This window comes from Camelus ferus, chromosome 13 (genome assembly GCF_009834535.1).
Source record: "Camelus ferus isolate YT-003-E chromosome 13, BCGSAC_Cfer_1.0, whole genome shotgun sequence".
In the NCBI taxonomy this organism is placed as follows: domain Eukaryota; kingdom Metazoa; phylum Chordata; class Mammalia; order Artiodactyla; family Camelidae; genus Camelus; species Camelus ferus.
In genome coordinates this window covers 46844907-46859647 of record NC_045708.1, presented here as the reverse complement: position 1 = coordinate 46859647, position 14741 = coordinate 46844907, and the positions used below count along the sequence as shown (strand labels likewise).

At 33.1% G+C, this 14741-nt stretch overlaps 1 protein-coding gene across 4 annotated transcripts in view; it reads left to right on the top strand.

Annotated features, from left to right (window-relative positions):
* The window catches only part of ITGB3BP (integrin subunit beta 3 binding protein), a 68241-nt gene that overhangs the window by 36320 nt on the left and 17180 nt on the right, over nt 1-14741 (top strand). For all 4 annotated transcript variants that reach the window (XM_032494472.1, XM_032494471.1, XM_032494470.1 and 1 more), the window contains one exon: nt 4406-4463. In XM_032494472.1, the coding sequence (XP_032350363.1) occupies nt 4406-4463 (58 nt within the window). The remainder of the gene's footprint in view (nt 1-4405; nt 4464-14741) is intronic.

Here is a 14741-nt window from a genome sequence, read left to right as displayed (position 1 = left end):
CTGTATGTCTTCTTTGGAAAAATGTCTATTTAGTTCCTCTGCCCATGTTTTTAGTCAGCTTGTTTGTCTTTTTGATGTTGAGCTGCATAAATTCTTTGTGTACTTTGGATATTAACCCTTTATCAGACATATCATTTACAAATATCTTCTCCCATTCAGTAGGTGGCCTTTTCGCTTTGTTGATAGTTTCTCCTTTGCTATGCAAAAAAGCTTTTTAATTTGATGTCCCATTTGTTTGTTTTTGCTTTTGTTTTCCCTGCTTGAGGAGACATATCCAAAAGAGTATTACTAAGACTGATGTTAGAAAGCTTACTGTCTATGTTATCTTCTAGAAGTTTTATGGTTTTAGGTCTTATATTTAAGCCTTTAATCCCTTTCAAATTTATTTTTGTGCATGGTGTGAGATTTTTATTCTTTTGCATGTAGCTGTCCAGTTTTCCTATCACCATTTATTGAAGAGGCTGTTTTCCCCCATTATATATTCTTGCTTCCTTTGTCATAGATTTATTGCCCATATAAGTGTGGGTTCATTTCTGGGCTCTTTCTGTTCCAGTGACCCATATGTCTGCTTTTGTGCCAGTACCACACTGTTTTGATTACTGTAGCTTTGCAGGGTAGCTTGAAATCAGAGAGTGTGAAACTCTAGCTTCATTCTTTCTCAAGTTTTTTTTGGCTATTTGGGGGTGTTTTGTGTTGGAAAGTATAAAATATTTAGAACTGAATGATAATGAAAACATATCAGCACTTACAGGGAAAAATTTATACCTAAACACTGCATGACACTTAAAGATTCCTTAGTGGAAAATTTATACTTATAAATGCATTTATTTTAGAAGTAAGAATGATTGAAAACTTAATGAGCTTAGCATTCAACTCAAAAAGATAGAACAGTAGCGCAAACTCTAAAAAGTAGAGGAAAGGAAATAGTAAAAGATGTAAACATGAATTATTGCATAGAAGTGATTAATTAAAAAAACAACAGGATCTCATTTGCCTCTTAGGCTACAGGCTCCAACTTTATCTGGCAGTAACTTTTTTAGAAAGAAAACTAGTGTGTGACACCTCTTAAACAAATCATTTGAACCTCTCTGGGTCAAGTTCCTCAACTTGTAACTTTTGTTTTGGGACCAATTGATGCCTGAGATGTGTGCCAGCTGTAAAGTATATGTAGCTAGAAGCAGCATGATACCAGACTAAACCTATTTGAACTTTAGATTAATCTATTAATAAACAAGCATAGCATCATGGTTAATGGCATGCTCTTTGCAGACAAATGGCTGGCTTTAGATCCCGACTCTGACACTTACTGGCTTTGGGACTTTAGGTAAGTTATATAACCATCTGTGCCTCTGTTTCCTCATTTATAAAATGAGAATAAGAGTGACTCTCTCAGAGTTGTGCAGATTAATTAGTTTATGTATATATTTATAAAACGTTTAAAACACTACCTTGTCCTAAAGATACTTTATAAGTGTTAGCCATTATCATCATCATCATTGGTTACACTTCTAAACGTTGCAATCTCTTGAAAGCTGTCTTCATTAGTTGAAGAACAGGCTCCCAGGAGCCTTACCAGGAAGTCCAAATACAACCTTGAAAGTAGTCCAGATTCAGTGATGGTATCACAAGTGTTTCGTGAAACTGCACTTAAGGGGAGTCAAGTGCACAACTATATATAGATAGATGTGTGTGTGTGTGTGTGTGTGTGTGTGTGTGTGTTAACATACATACATCAAAGAAGCAAAGTGATTTTAATATGGAGCATTATTGAATGCAGATAGTATAATATAAAATCCAGGAAATTAGTATTAACCTTTAGGCAAAGATTTTATGAAATAAAGGTTTAATGTGTACTGTGAGTTTTCATTTGTGGTTTTTGATAAAATGTACTTTTTTTTTAAGAGAGACAGATTTTAATAGATTTACTTCCCCAAAGTTCTCTAAGATCATAAATAAAATAATACTCTTTTTTCCCTTTCATCTCACTAAACAAACTCTTAACCATATTAATTTATTCTGTTTGGAATTTAAGGATACAGACAAATCAAATAATGAAAAGTTAATAAACAAGAGAGGTAACTAGTACTATAGCAAAATTTCTGAATCAAAAGTTTTTCTCTTTGTGGCATTAAGGACAATTTTTAAATAACAATTTAGTTATGGCATAATATTGAGGAGAGAAGACATAAGGTCCAAAGTAACAATGAGGGAAATTGTTGTTAATCAGTTTCTGAACCAACTCACTCAATGAAATTATAAATATCAGGGAATAGAAAATATACTTTAAATAAGCCTTTCCTCTAGTAATGGAAGCAAATAAGAGTAATGGAATAAAAATTAAATGATGGGGAAAATGTAAACCATCATTGGGTAGTTTGTCCTGGACAATATATTCCTAATATGTTAAAATTATATTTAAGATTTAAAGAAATTGCCTTCATGTTATGTGTATTTGGTTTTTATCTGGAAGTACTGGATCTTCCTGCAGTATTCTCTACAACTATACTGTACAGTACATGTACATGTTGAGCATCTGGAATTTGACTCATCTGAATTGATGAGGTGTAAATACATACCAGATATTTAAAACTTAATGTGAAAAAAAGAATATGAATTATCTCATTAATAATTTATATTGATTATGTGTTAAAATTAGAATATTTGGGGTATATTGGATTAAATCAAATATTTAAATTTTAAGCTCTTCCTTTTTTAAAAATTTTGCTAGTAGAAGATTTTAAATTACGTAAGTGGCTCACATTGTATTTCTTTTGGAGAGTGTGAGCTAGTTTTTCATGGTACATTATGTCAAACAACTTTTTACAAAAATAACAAGAACATTGAGTAAATAATAATTCCTGTGCCAGTTGTTGAACAGATAGAACTACATTAAAATACATAGTTTGAGGAGGATGCCAATGTTTATACATTTTAAAAAGTGATTTCTCTTGACTGATTTTAATTAGTAGTAAAGGTTTGGATTATTCATTTTGTTTATTCATTCAATAAACATTTACCAAAGGCCAGTATATGTAAGATACTGAGAATCTTTACCTATGCTAATGTGTCCTCAAATATTCATGCACTGAATGTTTAACATGTATCTTGCATATAGCACTATAAATTACTGTAGAACAAATAACTAAACAGTCAGCTCATAAAACAGTTGACTCCCTGACCACTGATAAGTGTAAACATCATGTTCTGCTATAAAATCAAATTTATATTTCAACCCAGCACACATTTGAGGGGTTATAACTTAGTCATATATGTGCCTTAGTTTCATTTGTGACTGTCAACTTGTGAAAGTTTAGCTAAGCGATGGCAGTAAATAATAGCATTTTAAATGGATGTAATTTAATCATTTATCTTTTATTAATACCTAAAATAAATACTTTAATGAATGAAATATTTTAGTGGGCACTGAAGATCTTTCCAAGAATTTACTAAATCAATATACATTTTTTATTAAAGTATAGCTGATACACAATATTGTGTTAGTTTCAAGTATACAGCATAATGATTCAGTATTTTTGTAGATTATATTCCATTATAGGTTATTACAAGACAATGGGTATAATTTCCTGTGCTATACAGTATGTCCTTGTTGCTTATCTATTTTATATATAATAGTCTGTATCCATTAATCCCATGCCCCTAATTTGTCCCTCTCTCCTTCCCTTTCTCTTTTGGTAATCAGAAGTTTGTTTTCTATATCTGTGAGTCTGTTTCTATTTTGCATGTATATTCATTTGTATTATTTTTTAGACTTCACATGTAGGTGATACACAATATTTGAAATATTTTAATAGGCACTAAAGATCTTTCTATGAATTCACTAATCAATATGCATTCAAACAGTCACATACTTTTACCCCTAAAGTCAAATTTATTTTCTAGTAATATCATGAGGAACTCACTATTTTCTACATATTAGTATCAACAATCCCTTGTTGTTAACTCTGAGACAAAAAACAGGGGTTAAATAATGTGAACTGGAATTTGAATATATTTTTGATTAAAATATTTGATGAAAGTATCCTTTATTTAGTAAAGTTTACTAATGTGTTTTAAACTAATTATATTATCCAATTGGATTTATCTAGGTTTCTTTTAAATATACCATGCCCCAATGGAAATTTTATTCAAAAGATTGTTTTTTCTGTATAATGTCATCATGAATAAAAAATTAGGAGAATGGGAAATAATAAAAACCAAAATAGCTATTGAAAAGTCATTCACAATAGTGAAAAAGTTTCTCATATTTCAGGATACTTTTTCTTTACCTACTTTCTTTTCATTTATCTACCCTTTTATTTTCTGTTTAAAATTTGGCAGTTTAATTCTATGTAAGATTTGACAGTTTTTGCCTTAACTTTATGTTCTTTTTATTGTACACATATAGGAAGGAGGAAAACATGTATAACCAAAAGAAAGGAATCTACTACACAAGACAATGATGAGTAAGTTTGTTGCTTTTGAAATAATGTACACAAGTGTCTTGAAAGAAAAGCGTCATATTTGTTAAAGTGATAATTTAAGATAAATCATTTCTTTGTAGAAATTAATAAATAGCTTATACCTGAGTAGAAGTATTCTTTCTTAAAGAAGTGAAATACTTTATTTATGATGTGTTTTGCAGGTTTCATATGGTGGTGATGTATGATACCTTAATTTAAATACTCATTTAGCCCAGTTCCCCCAGCCTACACATAAGAGACTAGCTTAGGGTAAAACTGAAGAAAACACCCTTTTCGGACTTAGAGGGATAGAGAAGTAAAGCATTATTTGGGAACATAATGCCTAACAAATAGCTGGTTCGAGAGCTAGGAACACAGTGAAGCCAGCAGAGTCAAGAGATCTGCAGCGACGTAGAAGGCTTACCTGCCAACAACCAACCATTTTCCTATTGGCCTGTCAAGGGTGCTTGACATTATCTGCAGAACGTTACTGCCTATGTACTCTGGAAAGAATATTTATATCTACCCACCGAGGCTGGAAAAATTGAGTTAAGCAGAACAGGGAGTTAAATTTTCAAAGTAGTTCATGTATTCAGCTCATTTACCTTTTCAGCTGTATCTTCTGTGTGCTACACAATATGATGGATGGGTAACGATGAGGAAAATGAAACTTCTACCCATTGGGAGCTTATTGTCTCATGTTATAAGTTAATACACATCCTCTAACTTAGAAATGGGTTATGGGTTATGTTACAAAAGGTTTTTAAGTATTTGAGTGGGACTTAGAATGCGTTTTCTGTACAAATTATGTTGTAATTTGTGATCATAACCCCAGGTCAGGACTACATGATGTAGCTGAAGTACAGTATTAATCAGTAGTTGTCTACATTAAGAGATATAGAATGTGAGTGCCACTTAGAGTACGAGAAAGACAAAGGGAAGAGTTTCTCCAAGAGCTCTCCTTGTTTGGCGTCTCTTCCATCTACCCCTGTACCCCTTTGTCTGTTTTTACCAGCTGCTTTCCCTAGTCACACTCCGCTCAGCTCCAAATATTTTCATGTGCCCCTCCCCATGAATATTTTTGTTGTAAATTACTACTCATCCTTCCCCTAACCAAAGTTCCAATTTCTTGGTGAAACCAATCTCAACTAGGTATCATAAGGAAAGCATTCTCTTTTTTGTCTAACTCATTTAATAGACAATATATGTACATAGTAAATAGACAATATATGTACATTTTTGTTTTTTAAATAGACAATATATGTACATAGTAAAAAAAACTCAAATTGTACAAAAGGACATAGAAAGCAAGTGGCATAACAATTTCTGAATCACATATCTTGTAGTTGAAAGCAGTTACCTGCTAAACCAGATGAATTTCTGATATAATTATATGAAGCATAACAAACTCAAAAGTAAAAGTAGATAGACAGGGAAGGAGAAAATATTTCTGGACAACAGTAATACTGTGTAAACAAACCGAACTTAACTGTGGCTTTCCCCTGAATCAGCTCCACTTAAGCTATCCTAACTTTTCGTAGTGTTTTCCCCTTTGTCGTCTTCTTACCCCATCAATCTGCTTACAGCTCCAGATTTTTTCATAATAGCTCTCATAGCAGTGAGCTTTCAAGTAGCAAGGAGGGAGCAAGAACTTTTGTTATTGGTCACTTAGGAATTTGCCTGTATTTATTTAATTTCTCTCAATATTGTTTGTAAAGATCCCTGTTATTTGTGTATATCACTCCATGACTTGGTATTAGAATTAGTGAATGTAAGTATAAGCCAAGACATTTTACAATATATAAAAATTATGTGTTTCTGTTTGTTTTTTTCCACCCATTATAAAACTACTCAACCTAGTCAATAAAGCCATTTTATTAGCTTTAATAATGAATGGGTTTTGTATTTATTCCATTTGTTTAGATTTCTTTTATTATTTTGTAAAACCATTCTAAAGACTTGGATTTTTAAAATATGAAATTAAATGTAACATTTCACATTTATAGATCAATTTTAAGTGATTGTAACATTTTATGTTTTGTTTTGGCAATTGTAGTAGGTTAGGGTTCTCTAGAGAAGCAGAACTACTAGCAGATAGATAGACAGACAGACATATATTAATAATGGCAGTAAAATACATTATTGATCTAATGCTTATTAATTAATAATGGATTAATGATGAATTTTGTATATTTATATAATTACATATGTAGATAGATTTATTGTGAGGAATTGACTCATGCAATTATGGAGGCCTAGTCCTACCATGTACCATTAGCAAACTGGAGACCCTGGAAAGCCAGTGGTGTAATTCTAGTCAGAGTCCAAAGGTCTGACAACTCGGGGAGTCAGGGGTGTAAATCTCAGTTCAAGAACGGAAGAGCAATGTCCCAGCTCAAGCAGGCAGCCAGGGATCTCATCCTCTCTTCCTCTGCTTTTTGTTCTATTCAGACCCTCACTGGATTGGATGATGCCCACCCACACTGGGGAGGGCAATTTACTGAGCCAGTTGTTAGTAAGATGGTTGCACAGCAGTGATTTTCTAACTCCATCATTCCTTTTATTAGTTGGCCTCTTTGAAATTCATGAGTTCATAGTGAGAGAAGTTATTTCCTTGCCTTTCCCCTTTCTGCATTTACACCCCTTCTCAAAGATCTCTGGCTCCTAACAGCAGCAATATATTTGCACGTTTGCTTATTCCTACAACATACACAAAATAGTTTCAGAATCCCTGTACTCATAGCACTGCTGAAAACAACCCTGCAAGGCTTTTGTCTTTAGTTAGAAGGTATGTAGTCAGGTTACTGTGTTCAAAACTACTTGGATTAGTTCTTCATTTGAAGAATTATTTATTCATTTGAAGTAGTTAGGTTAGCTTGTTTCTGTTTGTATTCAATTTTATTTTTTTCTCTCATCCCTTTTTGTTTATTGACTATGTAAAACATTAATATGGTTCTAAAAGTCAAAACCTCACAGAAAAATACACACAGAGATGTGTTACTCCCTGTCCCATTCCTTCTACCTACTCCCTGTAGGTAACCAAATCAATTAGTTTCTGATTTACCTTTCATATGTTTATTTTTATAACTTTTAAGCTGTTTTGTTTATCTTATTTCTCTTCTTATACAAAGATGGCACACAGTGTATACTCTTTTACACTTCCCTTTTCATTTATGAATATGTCATGAAATTACTCCCTATTAATCAATTTGGCAAGTTTTAAATGTAAGAATTCTCCCAACAAGAAAATATAGTTCCATGTTCTAGGTTAAAAAGATTTTTTCCCCAGAAAACAAGCAGTTACTGACATGTCAATAAAGCTCATTTATATACAAACACCTACATATTAATATTTTATGTGAACTTCCATATTCTTTAAGCTTTAAAAGGAAAATATATAATTCACTGCCATTGGCTTTTCTTCCTCTTGGCAATTTCTGCTGCTGCTGGCACAGCTACAGAAGTGCAGTAATGGTGACTGTCCTTCTGCAAGGTTTATTTTCATTAAATTTATCTTCATAGAATTGTAGATTATGCTGTTATGAGAAGTACAACAGAGAGATCATGTGTACCCTTTTTCCACTTTCCTGACATGATAACATCTGGGAAAAGTGTAGTACAGTATCAGAACCAGGAAATTGATGTTGACACAATGCACCGATCTTTATTCAGGTTTCCTGAGTTTTACATATACTTATTTGTATGGATGTATGTGTATTCTATGCATTTTTATCACATGAGTAGATTCATGTATCCACCTCCACAGTCAAGATATAGAATAGTTCTATTACCACAAGGATCGCTCCTCTCCTGCTGTATCAAGTGTGTTTTTAATCACTGGTTTATTCTCTTGTAGGCAGAAAAGTAACTTTTATTTCTATACTAATACAAATGAAACTCTTTTTAATAGTAATATTATAATAGTAATTAACTGTTTTAATAGTAATATTAGTACTGGGCTTTGCTTTTGTTTTTTATCTATACAATTTAATTGTAACCAGTAACAACAATTGAGAATTTTCAGTTTCTCTTTACTGTATTTTTAACTATTTAATCATGCAACAAGAATATTGACTTATGAATCACTTTCTAGGGGTAAGTTAGTTGAAAATGTTTATCAAAAAGTTAGAATGAAGATATAGTTATATTCTACAGGTGAGTGAAGACTAAGAGGACAATCAGTATTCACTTTTATTTTCAACTGTTTAAAATTTTTGCCAGGAAAGAATAAAAACTTCCCCCCAAGCATCAATAACAAGACAAGCATGCTCACTTTCACCATTGGTATTCAACATTTTACTGGAAACGTTAGCCAGAGCAGTTACACAAGAAAAGGAAATAAAAGCATCCAATTAGACAAGAAGAAATAAAACTATCTCTATTTGCAGATGACATGATCCTACATATAGAAAATCCCAAAGAATGTACAAGAAACTACTAGCACTAATAAATGAATTCATCAAAATTTAAGAGTATAAGATCAACACACAAAAATCGATTATGTTTCTACACACCTGGATCTAAAATGGAAAGACATCCTGTGTTCATTGGCAGGAAGATTTGATATTGTTAAGATATCAATACCTTTACCCAAAGGGATCTACAGATTCAGTGCAATTAATCCCTATCAAAATTCCACAGAATATACAAAAATTATTCAATCATTAATAGGGATGAGGTTCCAATACTTGTTACAACAAAATGAACCTTGAAAACATGGGAAGTGAAATAAGCCAGATGCAAAAGGACAAATATTGTACGATTCCAATTATATGCTATATCTAGAATAGACAAGTTGAAAGAGATAGATAGTAAACTAGAGATTATCAGAGGCTAACTATTACTGCTTACTATTTCAGAATTTCTGTTTGTGGTAATAGAGAAGTTTTGGAGATAGATAGTTGTGACGGTTGTACAACATTGTGAATGTAATTAATACTAGTGAGCTATGCACTTTAAATGGTTAAGATGGCCAGTTTTATATATATTTTGCCACAATAAGAAAAAACATTTTAAATAAGAAAACAGCTACAGAGAACAGCTAAAGAAAGCTTCCCTGAGAAAGCCTTTGAGAATATAATGAAATAAATAGACCTAAGTACAGGAAAAAATTCTTTTGACAAGAAGTGTCAATTTTTTTTTATATTTTCCAGGTTTTTTACCTGTCTGTCTTCACAGAAAATGCCATTAATTAATTTTGGTGTGCATAAGAATCTCCTGGAAATATATATTTCTAAGCCTATCTAGTGATACTCTTGATTAGTAGATCTTGAATGCAGCCTAGTAATTTGTATTTTTACCAGACTTAATGAAAGAATTCTGATGCCAACGGTAAGTGAGTTACACTTTGAGAAATGTTGTTGTAAACATAGGTCAAAAACACCTCAATTCAGCGTCTTTTCATGTGCATGTTGGACATCTTTGTGTCTTTGGGAAAATGTCTTCTCAGCTTCTCTGTCCTTTTTTTAATCAGGTTGTTTTTTGTTGTTGAGTTGTAAGAGTTCTCTCTGTATTTTGGATTTAACCCATTATCAGATATATGATTTGCACTATCTTCTCCCATTCGGTAGGTTGTCTTTTAATTTTGTTGATAGTTTCCTTTGCTGTACAAAAGCTTTTTAGTTGGATGTAGTCCCATTTGTGTATTTTTGCTTTTATTTCCCTTGCCTGAGGAGATATATATAGAGAAGGAGATATATCTAGGAAGTTGTTGCTAAGACTGATGTCAAAGCACATACTGCCTATTACACTGTTGGTGGGGTTGTAAGTTGGTGCAGCCACTATGGAAAACAATATGGAGATTTCATCAAAAATTAAGAATAGAACAACCATGTGATCCAGTCATCTCAATTCTGGGTATTTAGCCAAAGAATACAAAAACACTAATTCAAAAAGATGCATGCACCCCTATGTTCATTACAGCATTATTTATAATAGCCGAGATATGGAAACAACCTAAGTGCCCATCAATGGATGAATGAAGATATAGTATATATATATAAACACACACACACATATACATACAGTGGAATACTACTCAGCCATTAAAAATGAAATCTTGTCATTTGCGACAATATGGATGGACTTTGAAGGTATATGCTAAGTGAAGTAAGTCAGAGAAAGACAAATACCATATGATTTCACTTATATGTAGAATATAAAAAACAAAAACAAAGTAAACAAGCCAAATCAAACAGAAACAAACATATAAATACAGAGAACAGAGTAGTTACCAGAAAAGAGAGGGTAGAGGGAGGGTAAAGCAGGTAAAGGGAATCAGTTGTGGGGTGACAGATGGAAATTAAATTTTTGGTGGTAAGCATACTGTAGTGTATACAGAAGTGGAAATGTAATGTTATACACATGAAACTTACGTGTTATAAACCAATGTTACCTCAATAGAAAACTTTAAAAACACCTGGGTATAAGTCATGAGTGCCCCCTGTTGTGTAACTGTGAATGTTTAAATAATTTATTTGTGCTTTGGTCTCCATATCTATAATATGGAGATATTTACCACAGAGAGTTGTTTTAAAATCAAATAGGATACAACTTGTATAGTAATAAGTACAGTGCCTTATACTTGGAAAGAGCTCAAAAAATGTTAATATATTTCATTGTTATAATCCAGTTATCATCATCCAGAATAATTTAGATTAATAGAGTTAGATAAACAGAAATCCAGTGACTGATTTACCTTTTTCCATATGAGACATAATATTGTGAGGATAAAGGAAAACCTGCTCACTGAACTTATTGTGGTAATCATTTCGTGATGTTTGCAAGTCAAATCATTATGCTGCACACCTTAAATGTATACAGTGCTGCAAGTCAATTATATCAATAAAACTGGAAAAATAAATTAAAAAGAAAAACCTAGGGATTTTATCCCTGTTATATACATGTAACTCTTAGGTTTCTTGAGATTTTATGAAAATATAATCTCTTGCAGGTAGTGACTTTCAGGTAAGTTTTTGGTAATGGAATTAAAAATTCACTTGTGTCCTTTGTGAGTATAGTGTTAGTAGAGTAGTAAGGCACTGGAGTTTAATTTCAGTTTGGAAGAAATGGAGATTGGGCTAGACCATTATTTTGAGCAACAGTTTGTGAAAGAGAGAATATTTATTAAGTAGAAGGAGAGTTAAGCAGCATCAGGGGCCCAGCAAAATCATATATGTACTTGTAATGTTAACCATCAATACTGATGTAAGATTTCTATAGCACTCTCAGCATAGGCCAGGAGTGAAGAAAAGAAATAGGGAGGAAATCCAGGATTACGCTTTAGAAAGACATGTGTGTGGCAGAAAGTTAGGGGCCTGAGACAGTTATCTTTTTCTTTTTAAAAATTTTCCCAGCTTTATTAAAGTATAATTGACAACTAAAATTGTATGTATTTAGTGTATAACATATGGATTTGATATATGTATACATTGTGAAATCATTACCTCAGTCACGTTAACTAACCATCAATCATCTCACATAGTTACCTTGTTTTCTTGGTGGTGAGAATGCTTAAGATCTACTTAAGATCTATTCTCTTATCAATTTCAAGTGTACAACATAGTTTTTCTAACTATAGCTACCATACTGTATATGAAATCCCCAGACCTTATTCATCTTATAAATGAAAACTTGTACCCTTTGATCAGCATCTCCTCGTTTCCCCCACCCAACTTTCTCAATGATACAATGAACTGATGAGCCATGAAGTCTATGGTTGGAAGGATGTTAGGAAGAGAAAAATGAAAGATAAGCATATTTCACTTGGATCTAGGGATGGATGTTCACTGGACTAGGTCTTTTGGATTTTGTTCATTGATCCATCAAATATTTATTGGGTACCTAGCACACTATAGACACAATGCTTGGTAACTTGGTTTATAACATACAAGGTAGACACTATCCTTGCCTTCATGGCACTTACAATTTGGTGAGGAAGGCAGATGTCAAATAGTTGGATGTTACAGAAAAGGGCAAATCAGGATCTTTAACAACTATATTCTTTTAGAGGTTTCACCTTTTCTTTCACTACATCCACAATGCCTGCACAGCTAGTGTAGTAGACACCATGGGTTGCATGCTATGGAATCTTGAAGAAGTCAGTGGGCTCTTTTCCCATCTGCTTTGCCTCCCTTCTTCCACATCTAGGATGGCACAGCTTGCTAACTACCTGTATCAGCAATTTTTAATTAAAAACCACCAATTTAGTGATAGTTTCTCCTTGTTATTTTAGTTCTTCCCTCAGAATATATCTGGGAAATTTTATAGAGCAAAAGAAAATGATGAAGCTAAATTTGAAGCTAAGAATGGAAAATAATTGAAAGGAGTCAAGATAGGAAAAAATACCCAGAATTGGAGCAGAATAATAGTTTTGAAAGTTATGTTACATATGACTTGCATGAGACTGAAGAAATTACTGTGGAAGAAATTAAAAGCATAATTAATGGATTCATCCCTCCCATGAATTTCATGTGGCTGAAGCACCCAGTTTCAGTTATTCTTCAGAATAACAAGATTTTCTCTTTGAGGAAAATGAATTTCACAGTGAGACTTTTCTAGGCAAATTGGAAAATGCACCTAAAATCCTGAAGTTTTGGCATATGGTTTTCTCGAGAGAAAAAGAGATTCACGGTGAACATACAATAAGAATCTGCCCTGAGGTAAGGCAGTCTGGCAGAAAATGACAAGCCTTGAACAACTTTCTGTTGTGCCAAACCAACTGAATCATAGTTTCTTTTTAAAAAGTATCTTAGAGGACTAACCGAGACGCTTAAAAAATACTTGTTGCTTAAAAAGAAGATGATGCTGGGTTTTTACTCTACCGATGGACAAAAAGAAGCTTCCTTCAAGGAGAACTGAGATTTTAAATTTCTCGAGTTGTACTACAGTGGTCTTTAGCCATAATATAGGATTTGACCAAATCTTATAAGGATTCTGTGAAACTGGAGCAGTTACTGGGTATCTGGATGCAGTACGCATCAACATCTTCATAGTTTGCAGCAGTCATTATAAGATGAGGGATTTGATCCAATTTAGTCCAGCCAGAGGCAAAGTTGTTTAAGAAAGAAACAGTGTTCTATAAAATATGAAAGGCACCCACTGATACTTTCACTCACCAACTTGAAAGAAGGAACCACAATGACTTAGAAATTTGTAACAGAAATGTATTCTGAAGGCAAAACAAACGATTGTTGGTTTTCAGAAGTAAATAAATTAATGAAGGAACATCAAGATGATATTAAAGGCCATGGGACTCTTAAGTAAACAATAATACTGTCTTAGGGCAACAAAGTAGAATTTGAACCATCCATTGAAAATATAGAAAAATGCAATCAGCAGCAATAAAAAAACAAAATCCACCTGCGCCCCAATGTTCATAGCAGCACTATTTACAATAGCCAAAACATGGAAACAGCCTAAATGTCCATCAGCAGGTGACTGGATAAAGAAGATGTGGTATATTTATACAATGGAATACTACTCAGCCATAAAAACCGACAACATAATGCCATTTGCAGCAACATGGATGCTCCTGGAGAATGTCATTCTAAGTGAAGTAAGCCAGAAAGAGAAAGAAAAATACCATATGAGATCGCTCATATGTGGAATCTAAAAAACAAAAACAAACAAACAAACAAAAACAAAGCGTAAATAAGGGACAGAAATAGACTCACAGACAGAGAATACAGACTTGTGGTTACCAGGGGGGTGGAGGGTGGGAAGGGATAGACTGGGATTTCAAAATTGTAGAATAGACTACACTGTATAGCACAGGGAAATATACACAAAATGTTATGATAACTCACAGAGAAAAAAATGTGACAATGAGTGTGTATATGTCCATGAATAACTGAAAAATTGTGCTGAACACTGGAATTTGACACAACATTGTAAAATGATTATAAATCAATAAAAAATGTTAAAAAAAAAAAAAAACCAAAATCCAGTCCCCAAGACAAATGGGATTCAATATGAGAATTGCCACGTTGTCTAGGATGAAGACAGTGGCAACCATTCTTCCAAAAGCTGCTTAGCAAGCAGTTTATCTCCAAAGTCTATGAAGCCTTCTCACTGAGTCAGAAGATACAGAAAAGAACACAGCTCCTGAATTTCTCAAAATTTAACAGTTGAATGACAGTTGAAAAACCATTCCTTGAATTTGGTTGCCATCAAGATGGGTAAAGGAGTTGATTTCACCTAGCAAGTTGTAAAAGGAGGAAGAGGAGAGGAAAGGAAAATGAAATAAAATCGACAAGAACGATGGAGTGTCTACTGCTCTAC